The sequence below is a fragment of the Battus philenor genome, unplaced genomic scaffold, assembly GCF_028537555.1.
Source record: "Battus philenor isolate CCGP_79_NKW_IND1 unplaced genomic scaffold, ilBatPhil1.0.hap1 SCAF_4, whole genome shotgun sequence".
NCBI lineage: Eukaryota > Metazoa > Arthropoda > Insecta > Lepidoptera > Papilionidae > Battus > Battus philenor.
Window position 1 is genome coordinate 2154283 of NW_027181704.1, and position 17346 is coordinate 2171628.

Genomic DNA, 17346 nt, shown 5'->3' on the forward strand with positions numbered 1-17346 from the left:
CAATGCAAATATAAGGAAGTCAAAAGTAACACAAAATGTTATACATAATGTCAGTTATGTAAATAACAACTATATGATTAATATATATTCATTCATATTGTAATGATTTATTTCAACTCATGGAATTAATTTTTCTGTAAACAAATATTAGAATAAAATATTTCGTTTTTACAAAATACTTACATTTTTTCACGAATATATAGCTATAAATATAATAACATGTTTCCTATTTACCTTGGTCAAGCCTCAACTTGAGGAGACACTTTGTGAAAGATTTATTAGAACCACGTTTCCCAAAAAGGAAAGAACAAAGAAAAGAATAAAAAAAATTAAAGACATTTATTTATAGAAAGTTGTGTGATGATATATTGCTTTAAAAATGTACCTCACGTGTTTGACAGTTCACACGTTGCTACAGTTCCATTGGTTAATATTTATAGATACCGAAATATAATTATTTATTATTAGAATACTTGCCTAGATTGGCGAATGGTTGAAGCCTTACAAACCGTACACTTTATCCACTATAATCACAGGCACTAGAGGTAAGCTTCCTTCGTGCGAACGTCTGTGGGATCTGAAATGCGATGTCTTATTTTAAATTTAGCATAATTCACTGACCCTGGTTCGTGAACTCATGTCAGATGAAGCTGTAGAAACCTTACGGCAGCGTTAACTTAATCAGAAACAGTATTTATTACAATTTATTTATTTCACTTTAAATCGATAATAAAATTGATCAATTTGAAATATACTTATTATTATTAACCATTGGAACGCGATAGCCCTGTAACTTCAGGAAGTTTGTTCGGAAAACTGGTATATAAGGTGTAAAAGCTTTTAAGGGATGTGTGTATTCGAAATAAGAATTAAAGACATAAAAAGTGATTGTTAAGTTATAAGAGAAATTAATTAAACTATGAAATAAGTCCAATGATAATGTACTGTCATTATAAAATAAATAAACTTACTGTGATACGTTCGGTAGAGAGATGAAAGGTAAAAGGATATATATATGTATATATATATATATATATATATATATATATAGAGAGAGAGAGTAGATTAAAGACGGTAGTTGGGTTTCGCATCGTTTACCGCACGCGCATTTATCAGCGGGCTGGCTGGTGGTGCACTTCATTTCACGACTACTGCTGCATGGCGGAAGTAGCTATATATTAGTCCCTTTCTTAGTTAGGATTGACTTACGCGAGGTAACGCCTGAATCTTTTACATGTAAAAGGAAAACAGAATGTTAAGAATGAAAGAGATGTGTGGAAAGACAGATGATTAATAAGACAGATTAATAAAATAGCTTAAGAGGTATGAGAGAAGAAAGTAAAATAAAAAAATTGAAAAACTTATTTAAGCAAACAAAATCTCTATCCCACATATAGCGACGTAAAGGCCTCAAAAAGGAAGCAAAATAAAAAAGAGTGTTAAATCCTTACCAGAAATTAATGGTTTCAGATATAGTATATAAAGTATTGATAATATCATAAGAAAAAGTATATAAAATTTTTGATTATTACACATTAAAGTTAATTATTATTTATTATCTGTCCTAGCAGACTGTACTGCCACATGTAACTGGCATACCCGATTATGATAGAAAAAAAAACAATTAATGTCATATATCACAGTGATAAATTAATACATATTTTTGGATATAGGTGTAAGTTACAAAGTTACCGCTAAGAAATGAGCTATGAATAAACCTTGAAAGCTTTTATATATGCATCACCATGTGTATAAAAACAATATAAGACAAAGTATTATGAATCAGAGTAATGTTAGATATTCTCACGAAGTGAAACTAAGTGACAATACTTTCCTTACTTTTGTTGATCAACTCCAATTGTCACAATTGGCCAGATTTTATTTCCGGCAGACAAAATTTATGTTTCGCTTATATAACAACAAGAATGTTCACACTTTCACAATGACTTATCCCATTGAGTCACTTTCTGTTTGGGTCAAATATTCGCCGCTACGAATTATTGTTGCGTCATCGTTATGTAATTTTATAGCGATTATAGTTATCTATGCTCTGTTGCAGTTTAGTGGTTAAGAACTATGATTACCGAACATAAGTCGTAAGTTTGCTTTTGGACAGGTGAGTAATTTGTGTAAATTATGTATTAGGGGGATCGGAAAGTAATGTCGCTTTCGTCACTACACTTTTAACCAAGTTTTTATTTCTAATCAAGAACATATTCATCTTAGTTATCAACAACCTTTTTCCATCTAGTATAGAAATTTTCAATGCCGGAGCGGTAAAAATAAATCGGTTTTTTCTGTAAAATATGTCGAAAAAAAGACATTACTTTCCGGTCTCCCTGATAAGATCGTAACGTCATGTAACAACTCTCTAGGTACCATTTGTAAGCTCTCAGTTGCTCCACAGGTTGCGTAGAGGTATATGCTATGAATACATCTATAGGACCGAATCATAGATGATGAGATAGCTCATCGGATTGACAGGTTGAAGCGGCCGATGGTAAACCAGCAAAAGCAGCGATAGATGTCCTCCCATAAGGTAGATAGATGAGCTTTTGAAGGTAAACAGAAGAGGCTGGTTGTTGACCACGTTCGAATGTTTCCATTGGAAATATAGGAGAGGCTTATGCCCAGTACTGGACGTCTTAAGGCTGGAATGACGATGGTGTTATAACAACGCCATTGTTCGAAGAAAAAAAAAAAACAATTAAGTAAGCTATATATCGTAACCAGCTACAAGGTGGACAAACGACTTAGATATGTTTGTCGAAAAACGCTGAATGCTAGCTGATTCCAATCCGCATTAGAAATCTATAGGGGAAGTATATGTTCAGCTGTGGACGTCACATGATTGAATTGATGATGATAATGAAAAGGAATATATAATAATATATAATATAAATAATATATATTCTGTATTATTTAACACATTTAAACAGTTATAATGAATTTTGGTACGTAAATATAGTTTGAAAGTAATTTTTTTATTTGCAATTCTCGGTTGGTCGTAAGTAATAAAAAAGATAGTTCTTTACCTTGAAATCGTTCATTAACATGGAAAATTACCAGTAAGATGAAAAGAGATATTTACGTAAATAATCTTAATAAGTATTATAATCTACCTTGTGATCGATTAGTTATGTTTTCTTTACTCCACACAATAGCAGAATGAGAATGCTGTTTTCGAACTGTTTGAAATTATATATATAGTGTTTGAAATTATATATATATAGTCTGTGGCATTTACTCCAGAATCTTATGTCCAAAGAGGCTATGTTGTGTGCGATGTGGCCTGCCAACTCCCATTTGGTCACTGACTTGTTTTCCTTCGTGAACAGATCATCTGAATTAGCTATAAAAGTTGAAATTTCAAAATCAAATTGTGCGTTGTAGTTTTCTATAACAATAATTTAAGTGGAATTTTATTCCAGTGTTGCCATGCATACATATATAGATATATATATATATATAATCTTTGTATACCTATTTATAAATTACGTTTACATCTTTAGTAACGACAACCTCATTGCACATACATTGCCTCGTCGGACTTAAGATTCTGGAGTAAATACCACAGATCAGCGAGCGCAGGGTAGGATGTATAATGGCATACTATAATATTATATAATATAATGTAATATAATATAATATAATATAATATAATATAATATAATATAATATAACATACGGTAAGCATTAGTTAATCAAACATTTAATTCTATTCAAGATATATAGAGCAGGTATGTAATATTATGTCCATTACGTACATATTGTACGCAAAGCTGACTTGTTAAAATATACAATGGTACATTGCGTGTACATTGGAACTGTGCTAATGGAGACGGCGAATGAAAAGGTACCGCACATTTAGTATGCACGGTTCCCTTTCGTTGGCCTTCACAGAGGAGCGATTGCAACTAACCTTGCGTTACAATTATTTTCCGCCATCTATGTAGACATTTTATTTTGTAACATTGTATCTACATACATTAAAGTTTGATTTATTTAATACGGAATGTATTTGGATGACACTAAATCACATAAGATGCACAGATTTTTCGTAACAAATTTGTTTTTCAGCAGATAAAAATACTGATCTTTTAATCCAAAAGATCAGCACAGATACAAAATACAAAGCCATTGAAATGTAAATATTTGTTGTTAACCACACTAACCGAAATTCAACTGGATTCATTTGAACTGGAAGCAGATTGTTTTTTACAGAGCTTTGTTGAAGAATTTATGCATTAAAATGAATGTCGACTTGAAAATAAAAAAATGTGACATTGTTAACGAAATAGATCACCGTTACAAAAGTTATTAAATTGTTTTTTAGTTAAAGAATCGACAAATATAAATAGAGTAGTAGTAGCCTAGAGATAGAAGACAAAAAGGTTTCTCTGGATACAATTTCATATAATTCACAATTTATTAATTAATTATACAGGATTGCTACTGCTCACAAACAAGCTTCCAGAATATAGGCAACAGTGTCCTCTGCGTACCATAATACCACACTGCGATTGCCAATTCGCCTGCCAAGCGTGACGATAAGGTATATTCCCCATAGATATTCGTGAGGAAGATTTATATCTTGCAGAAGGCGTCTATGGGCTGAAACGGCGGCGACTTTAATCTTTCTAATACAATAATAAGTGAGATGACTGTTTCAATACTAATATTTATGTTGATTTAAAAAAAAAAAAACATGGTACGCAGTGGTACTTCATATTTAAAATTAGTTGCTCTAAGTAAAGCAATAGATACGTATTTAACACATAAAGTTTTTAGAACTGGCCGTTTTAAATATAATAGCATCACAATTCGAAAATAGAATTATTTAAACATCTTAACATAGTAGATGTCATCATTCTGTCAAATATTTTTTCAAGATGGCGGCAAATTAAAAATTAGTATCAGCGTCATCATGGATTAACACGTGAAATATTTCGTTGTATAACTTTTTACGATTTTCTAGCTATTGGTGATAGGTCGATCAGATGCCACTTTTTACAATTATTGTAACTAGTTTTAATATAATTGTACTAATATCAGTGATAATCCATACGGAAGATGTTCTTTCACAGCGGCAGGTAAAACCACATCGAAGTCATTTATTTTAATTTTTGATTTATTTACACTTTATAAAAACTTAAAGGATATATGACAAAATAATTCAGATAATAATTAAAAAAAGAAACAGTTTATATATAGGTACAAGAAACAGTCTCATTGCTCTACCGGACAACCTTTGGATGGATATAAGAGAGATTGAGAGGTATAATAAATATGAGTTTTGTTCCAGAAAATTCCAGCAAGATTGCTCGCCCATTAAAAATATTTTTATGATCATTTAAACTTTCAAGAAGCTATGTAATGGATGGTTATCTCAAATTATAATCAAGTACGAATAAGTCATGCATTGATTAGTGAAATTATTACGAAATTTGACGGTGACATAATCGTAATAGAAGTTGGATTTATTGTTATGATCCTCAAACCAAAAGACAATCACAGTGATTGTTTCAATTAGAAGGATTGTTTACAAATTTAGGAGACGAAGAAGTATAGCGAAACGCGATCGCCTTGTTCTTTGAACGCACAGGCTATTACATAACAATTGTTCTCGAAAACAAAAACAGAAGATACAAATTGGTACACAAGCATTTGATTGCATGTTTTGAAAGATTTCAAGAACAATGTACGCATGTAGCCGAATACTTTTTTATGCGTATTCGGCTAAACAAGGCAATATTTGACCCATGTATCATTTTTGAAAAATACACAGTCAAATATAAAAGAAAAATATATACGGTTTAATATGTCAACCAATGGCAGACGATGGCGCAAGATAAAGTGGAAGTCTCTCGCTTCGGAGGCCAAGACCCACTTTGGGTCACTGAGCTAGCGGAGTAGTAGTATTAGTAGTTTAATATGTAGAAGAAGCGGTAACTGTGTTCGAAAGTGGTGACAAGAGAAGTGCGTCCACTGTTTCTCTCAATGCTATTCCAGGTTGCTATGAGTCTATTTCGAAAAACAATGAATTGTTCATACTTTTATAGCTTAATTTCTTTAATTTATAGTATTTTGATGATGCCATTGACACGATTTCACTTCAATTCAGTTTTTACAGCTTAAACTAATAAAAAAATATATAACAATAATAACTAATCATTTTTCCCTTGGTCACGTCATAAGGTCCTTCAAATTTTGTTATAACTTTTCTGATGTGTTCTTATCGTATTTACTTTTTTATTTATTTTTTTATATCACCTGTCCTTGGAAAGCCTCTCGTTCTTTCCTTGTATTGGACATTAACAATAATTTTTTTTCACAGATTTTATTATTTTCGTCCTCATCTTTTTCCCTCAAAGTTCTTCATTTATTCATTTTTTAAATTCTTCAGAAATAATTTCATTCATCACTTTCGTCGCCTTCCCGTACAGTATATATTTTGTACTGTTTAGCTTTGTTTTTATTTATTTTGATATATTCCTACATTTTTATTCCTTCATAATTTAATTTTGAATTTCCTATTTTCTTTACATTTATCACTTATTTAAATATCCATCCGGTCTAGTCTTATACACTTACATTTACACATATGGGAAAAGCATTCGTGTCACTGACATCGTTAAAGATATCTATGGGGAATACAGCATAATTGCCACGCTTTGCAGGCGGGGTGGCGATCGCAATGTGGTTTTACCCAGATAAAACTGCTGCCCATCTTCAGAAAACTTGTTTTGTGAAGAGTGGCAGCCCTATATGATTAATTCACAAATTTTGAATTATATTAGACCCTATCCCGGAAATCGAATCCGCGACGTTACAGTCGCAAGTCTCAGACCTTTACTACTGGACTACCTATACCTTATTTTTGTATGATTTCGATTTTTTAACCCAAAAAAATATTTTAAATTTTTGTTTCGTTAACAACATCAGAAATTTCTATTTTTTAGTCAACAACTTTAGCAATAATTTTAGTGTAAAGATTTTTAACATAGCTCTCTTATTATGAAGTAAGTATTAAGTATTATGTCACGCAAGCTTCGCTGCTGTCCATCATCTGAAAACTAATTTGTGTGCAGTGACAACCCTATATAATTAGTGCACATGTAATCGCCTGTCTCAACACTCTACTATTGGGCTATCTCTACCTGAATAGGTACGAATGCTCTTTGTTACAAATGAACTCATCTGCTCGCTATGCAATACGACCCAGAAAACCAATCCGCTGCCTTACAATAGAATATTTACTATATGTTACCGGATTATTGCAATTATACAATAGGTTCAGATATTCATTTAAATCAATTAAGCATTAGAATACACACACGCACACGATCTCATATGAACGTGCCTTTACATGCACATTTATATAAACGCGAACATGCGAAGTCCTCTTGCAAGCGCTCATTCCGGTTTCAAATCAGATCAAAATTCAATCCAAAAATGAGTCATAAAAATTTACATTTTTAAAAATTAATCGATCTCATATTATACTGTTGTTATATACTATGAAATAGATATTTATATCTAGGTCATACAACAAACGTTTACTTTTTTATTTTTGAATAATATTTTCGAATCTTAATAAATATAAGGACAGTTACTATAAAGTCATAGTGTATATTTTAACCCTTAAATGTATAATGATAAAAACCTGCAATATACCGCTTTGAACACTCGGTAAATGCATAGACATATACAATATCACATATATTGTATATAAATAAGTATAAAAAATATTACATATATTTTTTTTCTATTTCTCCCTGCATTATAGTGTACTTATCTGTAAGATGTAAACTTGTGAACTATAAATAAAAGTCATGCATTTAAAGGTTAATGTTTTAGATACATAATATTAGTAGTATTTTCTGGTGTGTTAATAAATAACTTTGTTATGGTGGTTTGTAAGCGCTAGACGGCCGCTTCCAACCGGTCTTATCAAAAATCAGCAGTGATGCAGTAAAAATGTAAAGTAGTGAACATTCTACGTCTGAAGTGATGACGAAGATGATGAAAAAATGTTGATGTTTAAGATCTATGCCACAAACACTCTACTACTACTATTATGATTATTACAATACATACGATACAGGAATTGGGGATCCGCTGGGTATTTGCATAGGTTTAAACTCTAGTAGAGTCCCTTGTGAACCTGTGACTCTATGGTGGACCAAACTCTGGTGCACCTGATCACCGGCTGTCCCGTATTTGGTGCCCTGAGAAAGGATTGCCAGTTTTGGTTACAGCAGGGGGTCGAAGAAAGAAATATTGCATCCCTTATGGACAACGAGAAGAAGCGAGGCAAATTTCTAGAGTACTGCAGAAAGGTTATAGGAGAGACCATTCAAAGGAACAAACAAACGTGTAAAAGACCATTCAAAATAAACACTTAAATCTGTGATAAATGAAGTGTGAAAATAGGAAAAGTAAAAATTAGATTATAAAGAAATGTTAATGTATAAAAAAAGAAAATAAATAAATAATAATAAAGCAAAACAGAACAAAATGTAAACCTGTAGTATTCTGGTGAAAAGGCAATGAAAGTGAGTTGATAAATGAAAGGATTAGAAAAAAATTAAAGCTATGAAAAAATTTGTGAAGAATAAAAAATTGATGAATGAATGAGATGGAGAACGAAAATATGATAAAAACAGACAGACGGGGAAGAACGAGACGCCCCTAAAGACAGGGGCCATAAAAATACATACGATAAAAAGAATACAAATATTAGGAAACTTATAATAAGAAAGATGCATAAAATTGGTAAAGTTCATCTCGAGTTATGATGAGAAAAATAGCATAAGTTATAATTATACATTGTGATTGCTTAAACACGTAAAAGCCGAATGTAAGCGAAATGCCATCAATGACGTCATCATAACCAACCAAGCCATTCAATATTAAATTTTGATTTAATAAACACCGGTTATTTTACTTAAACAGAATTCGCAATAATTTATTTTCCAAAAAAATTGTTGTCAGTCAATTACCATTTAATTAAAAGTTAGAGTGTAATTAAAAAAATATAAATCGGATCCTCGAAAAACCGGTACTGGATAAATATTAATTAACCTGAACGTATCATCAACTTATAATAATGTTTACGATTTATAAATGTAAAGATATATAAATGTATTCGTTTGGTTAGAATGTATTTTGAGAGAAAGAGCTTTACCGCTTTTGTATGTTAATTAATTTCTGTATTATCATATTATTAAATATTGGCGAAGTAATTTGTTCAATAATTGTATTTGAAAACCATTGACGAATATATTATAAACAAATTTTATTATAAATAATATATTTGTCATAAATATGTATAGTATTTAATATATATGTGGGATGCTAAATGAAAAAAATACTCGATTTTACACCTAAAACTTTAATTGATACAACCACACAGCAACCGGCATCTGCCAATGTCAATCTTATCATCTTTCTATCCTAATGTTGCCATTTTTCTCCCACAAGTGTGTGTATTTTTATTTCCCATAATTAGCAGCGCCTGTATATCGGTAGATATGAGACTTGCGATCATAAGTCCCGGGTTCGATTCTTGGGATAGTAGAATCTTGTTATAATTGACACTCTTTGCATTAATTATACACGATTGCCGCTGCTCACAGACAAGATCTCAGCATTTTGTGCTCAGCAATATACAGGGTCTTCTTCTTCTTGAAGTGCCTCTCCAACTAGTGGAGGTTGGCTATCAGCTTCCTGCTCTCTTCCTTATTTTTAGTTCTGCGTAATAGCTCAGCAGCGCTGGCGATTCCGGTCCACTCTCTAATGTTACGAAGCCACGACTTCTTTCTCCTACCAACCTTCCTTTTACCAGCGACCTTTCCCATCATGATAAGTTGAAGGAGATTGTATCGTTGGTGTCGAAGAACGTGTCCCAAGTAAGCGACTTTCCTTCGTTTTACTGTGAGCATTAGTGCGCGTATATGGCCGATTCGTTTCAGAACTTCGACGTTGGTCACCTTCTGAGTCCAGCTTATGAACAGCATGCGTCTATATGTCCACATTTCGAAAGCCTCTATACGCTTACGAAGGTCTTCCTTTATGGTCCAGGCCTCACATCCGTACAGTATAATAGGCCAGATGTAACAGTGAAGCAAACGGGTTCGCAGCTTGATGTTGATGCTGCGACTACATAGCACTTTCTTCATCGCGTTGAAAGCGCCACGTGCAATTTCAATTCGCGTCTTTATTTCTAAGTCGCTATTCCAATCTTCGTTAAGCCATGTACCCAGATATTTGATATATAGGGTAATTAATTATTAATTATAAGTTATATCCATTATCCTTTAATTAATAATATATATTCATTTATATTCAATCATCCCATACAAAGTGATCAGCATGAAATAAGTTTAATTTTTTTTTATATGAATGCAACAGATATGCAATATCTTTTGGAGTACAGCCAACAAGGTTTCTAAGGAAGATCCGAATTTTCTTCTACATGTTTTATCATTATATTATTTCTCTAAATTATTATGAGTAAGGTTTACTATATGTCAGTACATGACTTTACTCTTTTAAAACTTTTATATTTATAATCAAACATCCCGTATGTAAAGATTCAAACCTTCCATCCCGTATATAGCGACGAAAATCTTAACGTTATCATCTCTTTTAATAATACAACACTATAGATTGCTTTTAACAAAACTGAACAGAAATTAAAATAACATAATTTGAAATTAATAATAGAAAGTGACAAATTACTTTGTGATGATGCCATTGCAAAAGGGAAATCCCACTCAAGCAATGCTGTTAAGGCAAAAGTAAAATTACAATCCTCGGGTAAAACCGAGTGTAGATAAAGTAAGATGCGTATTATTAGAATAACCATCCGTCCCCTTGGATGACGAAAATTTCGTTTCTCGTATCGCATATGAAAATATGCGCTCAACTTTCCTTGTTAACAAAGAAGTTTGTCGTTCGCAAGGAGACTGTTTAACTTCTTAGTGATTATTTGTTTAGAAATTTTTTCTTTTGTATCATATTTCTTTCTTTAAATTCATATTTTTTATGTACATTTAATAATAATTATTATAGACAAAAATATACTTAGTAATTATTAATTTATTTGAACACTTTTTATACATTTTATGTATAACAGCGAACTTAATGCCGAAAGCATTTTCTGCCAGTTAACCATTTTGGGCGGTGCAGAGATAAATTAATTTAGTTGAAAATAGTTAATATCATAAAACACAAAAATAAAATAAAGAAGTATATACGTTATTGGAATCCAGCTGATTCGATGATCTGATTTCCGTATTACCATGGGTATGCCTGGTCATCTGGTGAGGGTAAGTGGAACTTACATATCCGGCTCAAGACAGAAGGAGTAAAACCATTTAGGATACAGGTGTAGAAGCGTCTAAATCTGTTTACCAAGCGTAGGTAGGGAGTCGTGAAGGGAGAGCAGTGCTGGTATTACTAGGTGCTTACTCTTTGACGGGATGTGGGGAACATTCATCTTTAATGGTCAAATTGAGGTTGGCTGCAAGTCAAAGATCAAATCCGTATTGACATTCTGTAGCTGAAAACAGACAGCTGATTTGTTGTTATCTGCAAGTGGATGGATGAAACGATTTCTCATATTTGATGCGGTATATCAATATCATCATCGCGATTTCAGTCCTAGGATGTTCGTTATTGGATAAAGGCTCTTCCCCATTAATGACCAATAAGACCGGTTAGCAGCGGCCTCCATCCTACGTTTTACGACATTTTTAATAAGGTTGTCTGTCCAAGAGGCTATATTTTGCACGCTATGTGACCATACGTTGCGCGCCTTTACAACTCGTCAATGCGATGATCTATATCGGTTAGTTTCGTACTTCAAAAATTAAGTAAATCAAAAACAATTATTATTTAATTCAATTTAATTAATTACACAAAATAAAACTAAACGATTAAAATTAATTATCACATTTTTTTTCGCATAGCGCTAGTAAGAAATATATTGTACTCGTGTTTTTTTATACATTTATTTTACATTCAGAGTTTCTCATTATTTAATTGGTGCCTAAATCTTTGTCAAAATTGTTTCAAGACTTAATAATAGATCGTCATTTATAATAAAATTTATATCTAATACATATATAACTAATGTTTCTTAATTTTATTGCGAGTTGTTATTTGTATAAAACTAATATTAAATAGTTTTGTTAATGGCAACTTATGTAAGAAATTAGTTCTATTAATGTTTATATTATTAATTTATCAGTTACATCTTAAATGTATTTAAGAATTATTAAATATCTGGCTGCGGAAGGGAGAGAGGTCTAGTCAGTTATTTAATTTCATTGATGGAGACTTTCCTGAACATGCTACGTGGGTCGTCAGCCCCGAGAACTGTATTCGACAACGCCATAGACCTGGCAACCACAGGTTTAATTCATGGAATGATTTGAATTAGAACTATAAATTAAATATTAACCTATACAAGAAATAATTCAGTGCTAATAAAGATTTATAATGAGTAATTTTTTTATAAACAATTCATAAATAATTTTCATTACATTTTTAATTACACCTTACGTAATTACATTGTTTGGTCGTATTTAATTTAATCTATAAATTAAAGCAATAAACTAGATTAAAACAAATGTTATTCTTTTACAATTATAATAAAAAAATCACTTAAACCGTATCATGTTTTGTCATATGTTATTTACAACAACTGTTATCAGTATATAAAATATGTATCACCAAAAAGCTTCTAGAACATTCATGTAAGATTAAAATTTAAAATACGATTTTAGAACATTATCAGTGTATTTAAAATACAAAAAGTTTCCATTACAAACATTACATTACACAGAAAATTTTACAAATTTTCTTTATACATACAAAGAAAACTACGTTATATCAATGTATATTTAAAATGACATAACAATTATCTAATACGAATTCATTAATTCTTGATTCTATCATTGTTCGTCATCAATATTAGACAATGATTGTCAAGTATTATATGCAACCGATAATACAATCTTGTTTTATTTTAAATACACTTCTCCAACGGTTCTACAGAATGATTTTACATATCATAAATAATAATTTACATGGTCAAAATATTATGTTAAACATAGACAATTTGGGTTTAACTTAGCCTTTACTACTTCATAAATTATAATTATTTTAGTCGCAAGATGCTCACTGCTAATCATAGGTCACCCCTGGATACTTCCAATAGACCGGAACGAAGCGGTCAGAATTCAGTATCTTCAAGGACCTTGAAAAGGTCATTGACCTTTTCCTACGCTGCTTTTGCTGATCCGTGGTCCCTACTCAAGAACCTTGAAGCCTGCTCATTGCCAATTAAGCTCGCCGATTCGCTGAACTTTGTCTACGCATCTCCTCATTCATATTTCGATCTCGTAAAGAAATAAATGTGCGGAACCCTCTTCATAGCATTTCGAGTGCCTATAAGCTTTTCTGTGAGGACCATATCGAGAGACTACGTTTGACAAATACTCATTAATACTAGTACTTAATTAAAATTGTACTTGTACGGATATTTTGTTGCTTTGTAATTATGTTTACATTCCTCGCGTATCATTCAAAGATCCGTTCAACAATTTTTCAAGGACTGGTTCGTTGAATTTTTCTATTATGCCTTTTATAGAAACATAGGATCCGGCGAAAAGGGCAACGAGCGATATTAAGGCGATGAAACAATTCTTCCATAGTATCCAGTTGAAGGATCCAAGCCCACGGTCCCATTTGTGGACGGTTTCGACTATGGCTGGGAATAAGAGACCGAGGCTGGATAAGAAGATGGCGCCGCATAGACTGATGAATAGCTCCAAGTCGGGAAATGCGGCGGCGAGTGCGACTGTAAAAAAAATGGAAATTAATGTCAAAAAATTGGACATAACATTCGCGTTCGAAAACATGATTTCAAATTATTACTTTGTCATATATTTTTCGAATTTCATTACTATGTTAATGTGAAATAATTATAATATTTTTTTTTATTTTGTTTTAATATATCGTGATACGAATTAAAAATGTATGAAGTGTACTGAAGCTAGCATAAGCTAGAAGAGGAATTTTCAACACCTATTTTGTTTCACAGGTCAAAATAAAATATAAATTTCATTAAAAAGTCATAATAAAATTATTATGTTGAATAGAATATGATTTGACCATTAAAATATAAAAAAACACACTGTTGACAGATATACTTGAATTAATTTTTACAAAAAAAGGGGTTATTAATTAATTTTTACATAAAAAAAAAATAGTTCTTTTGTGGCAAAATAGCGTGTCTTTGTCTTTAGAAAAATAATCCAGTGATGTTAAAATGTGTAAACTGCGAAATGACAATTGATTTACTTGTAACGATACGATTTAGTAATTTATTTCGAACCAAAAAGTAAAAGTTATCGTCTTTGTGGTTTCAGCCCATGGGCGCCTACTACAAGGCACGTCTCCCTTAAAAGATCTATGAAGGAATATGTCATAATCGGCACCCTTGGTAGACGGATTGGCGAGTGAGATATTTTAACATTCACAGGACACTGAGGCCGATGCTTTGGAAACTTATTTGTTACTTGTGGTAAGGCACAAAGTGGATAATTCACAGTTAATTACATAAGATTGTATCGTAGGTATCGAACTTGCGACTATCTCTGTCCCACACTACCTATGTGACTTTTTGTAAGTCGTTGTATTTCGTGCGACAATTTTATTTAATTTAATTTCACATTTTATCACAATTAAACAATTTTTTCTTATTTACGTAACTGTCTATTTTAATTTTTTCTTTTTATTTATTTCACATTAGTGTTTTACTTTTTCCCCATTCCTTTTATTTTGTTACCCGCTATACTATATATTGTAAGCAGTGGCAATTGATTAATTCTCAAAGTGTGAATTATAGAAGATGTATCTCAAGAATCAAACCCGTGACCTACGATTGTAGTTTCTGCCCTTACCTCTGGGCTACGTCTGCTCATAAAACTAAAAGTGTGAAAGGTCAATTACCTGATGCGACCACAGCGAATGTACGTATTGATATCTGCGTAATGTTGTGATATTTCACGGATATCTTGTGATGCAGCTGCCGCCAAATCATTTCCATCGGCACGTAGAATTGCAGGCTGTATGTGAACAGGATCGCGAGCGCCATAAGTATTTTCGCGCTTTGTGCTAGCCTGACAAATTTTAGATATTTGTTGAAATCTTTCCAGAAGTCAAACAATTCGCGAAGAGTACAAGAATGGGTTAAATATGATGCAAGCAAAAGACTCGATATAGAAACTCAATTTAGTTTTATATTTAATGTTTAACAATTTTTTTATTTCCACATAATATATTTTTTTTAAAAAATTGTAAAACTTTGTTTACATGTACTTTTTTCAAAATATTCTTTTTAAGTTGAAACTATTTTTAACTGTTACAATTTTTAAGTACTCAAATCGCGATAAAAGGTAGTTTATTTACACTATTTTATAAATCAATTTTATTCAAATTATTTTGAAGCAAACCGTAGATTAACAGCAGTTTATTCGACTGTGTCTAGACACGTAAGAGACTAAGAAAATTTCAACCAAAAGTCGCAAATTAAACTCTTACAGCAATTAGATATATATATTTTGACTCATCATTGTACAAAGTGACTATATTTATTTATGTATTGTTTAAATAAATGTATTTAACAAACTATCTTGATTTTCAGTCGATCTTATTAGACCTTAAAAAAGGAATACACATTTTATAGATTTACGATATAAATGCTAAAAATAGCTTCTCTGATTTCGAACATTGGTTATTATTAAGGGTTTTTAACACCTTATATTTTCTTCTAAAATATTAGGAGTACATAAATATATGCCTCCACAAGGCAAACTGACGACATAGGTAAGTTTGCGGGGTGTCACTTGATGCAGGCAGACCAATCATCTAAGTGATCTTTGGGGAAGGCTTTGCAGTAAACGTCTATCGACTGAAAAGAAATGCCTTGTCATACTAAATAGAACATTTTTCAAATTTTTTTTTAGCCTATGGATTATCAAGGCATAAGATAGATAAAAGAATATCAAGCCACATTTTTTCCTCATACCTCGATTTCATTAATGCTTTTTGATGCAAGTACGAAAATCGATTCACACACATATATCGTTCACTAATTATGTTACAAGTTAAAACACTTGTTCCAAATATACATTCATAGTTATTTTCATATTTTTAACTTACAGTTCATCTTGAGGAAGATTAAGAGTGACGCTGCCTCGAACATCGTCACCATATCTGATGTAACCGAAGAAACCCACCAAGCCGTATAAACTGATCACAATAGTCATAGCCACGTTCAGTACTCCTGGACATCCGAGGAACTGCTCCGGTTTAGCCATCTCGTTCTCAACTGGCATAACCACACCGATGCCTTCCATTGCGAATATAACAGTACTGCAATTAAAACATCAAAATATAAAATTGTTGGAAACTTGTAGTTTCGATCAGCGTCGACAGATGGCGTTCGTAAACGTATAAAAGGGCCACCGCGCGGTGGAATCGACATTAATAAAGAAGACTCCACAACGACATGACGTACTTTTAAGTTTTAAATTTAGAATCAACTGCAGTGCTTAGTTATGCAAGTTCAGAGGACTTTGAAAGTCAATTATATCAAATCAATCTCTTTTTAATGATCTAGCATATAATTGATTTTAAATCATTCTACAATAGTTCCAAATACAAACTGAACATCTCATATTCGACATTTTCCATTCCATTACAAAGCGTACTGTTAAAGAGTATAGGCAAGTTTTTTTTTTGTAAATCATAATTATTTTAAAATGAATACATTAAATAGTTGTAATAGTTTCAAACTTAGCAAAATTAATTTTGAATCTAAATTATATAAATAAGAAACCTATCGAACCGTGACTCAGGGCACCCGGGCATCGTCAAATCAAAATACTAATCGCATATCTAGTGAGACCACAAACTAAATCTCTTATTGTCTCTTTTATCTAAATAATCCACAAGTTTTCGGTTTTAGAAACCAAAGTCCATTAAGAGTTCAGACATTGTTAGGGCGTCATTAAAAACAAACAAGACATCAATGATTTAAAAAAGTGACCAAAATAATAACTTGTAAGTTGAAGTCAACTTAGTGTTAAATAGTTTACTATTTAAGTTAGTAAACAGTTCAAAGGAGTCAGTAAACGCTGTAAGATACCAAAAGAATCGAAAATATTAAACGTTATTGTAAAAACAAAAGAACGGATGCTAATGTCTGTGAAATTTCTATCCTAATTTAAAAAAAAAAACGATCAAAGAGATTTATTGTTTCTTTAT

At 31.8% G+C, this 17346-nt stretch overlaps 1 protein-coding gene across 1 annotated transcript in view; it reads right to left on the minus strand.

The window, feature by feature from the left end:
* Nucleotides 1–13020: 13020 nt before the first annotated feature.
* The window catches only part of LOC137928708 (proton-coupled amino acid transporter-like protein pathetic), an 87778-nt gene continuing 83452 nt past the window's right edge, over nucleotides 13021–17346 (minus strand). Inside the window, exons 8-10 of the mRNA XM_068771653.1 lie at nucleotides 16240–16452; nucleotides 15028–15197; nucleotides 13021–13873 (exon numbers count right to left, since the gene is read on the minus strand). Of these exons, the coding sequence (XP_068627754.1) occupies nucleotides 13578–13873; nucleotides 15028–15197; nucleotides 16240–16452 (679 nt within the window). The 3' untranslated portion in view covers nucleotides 13021–13577. The remainder of the gene's footprint in view (nucleotides 13874–15027; nucleotides 15198–16239; nucleotides 16453–17346) is intronic.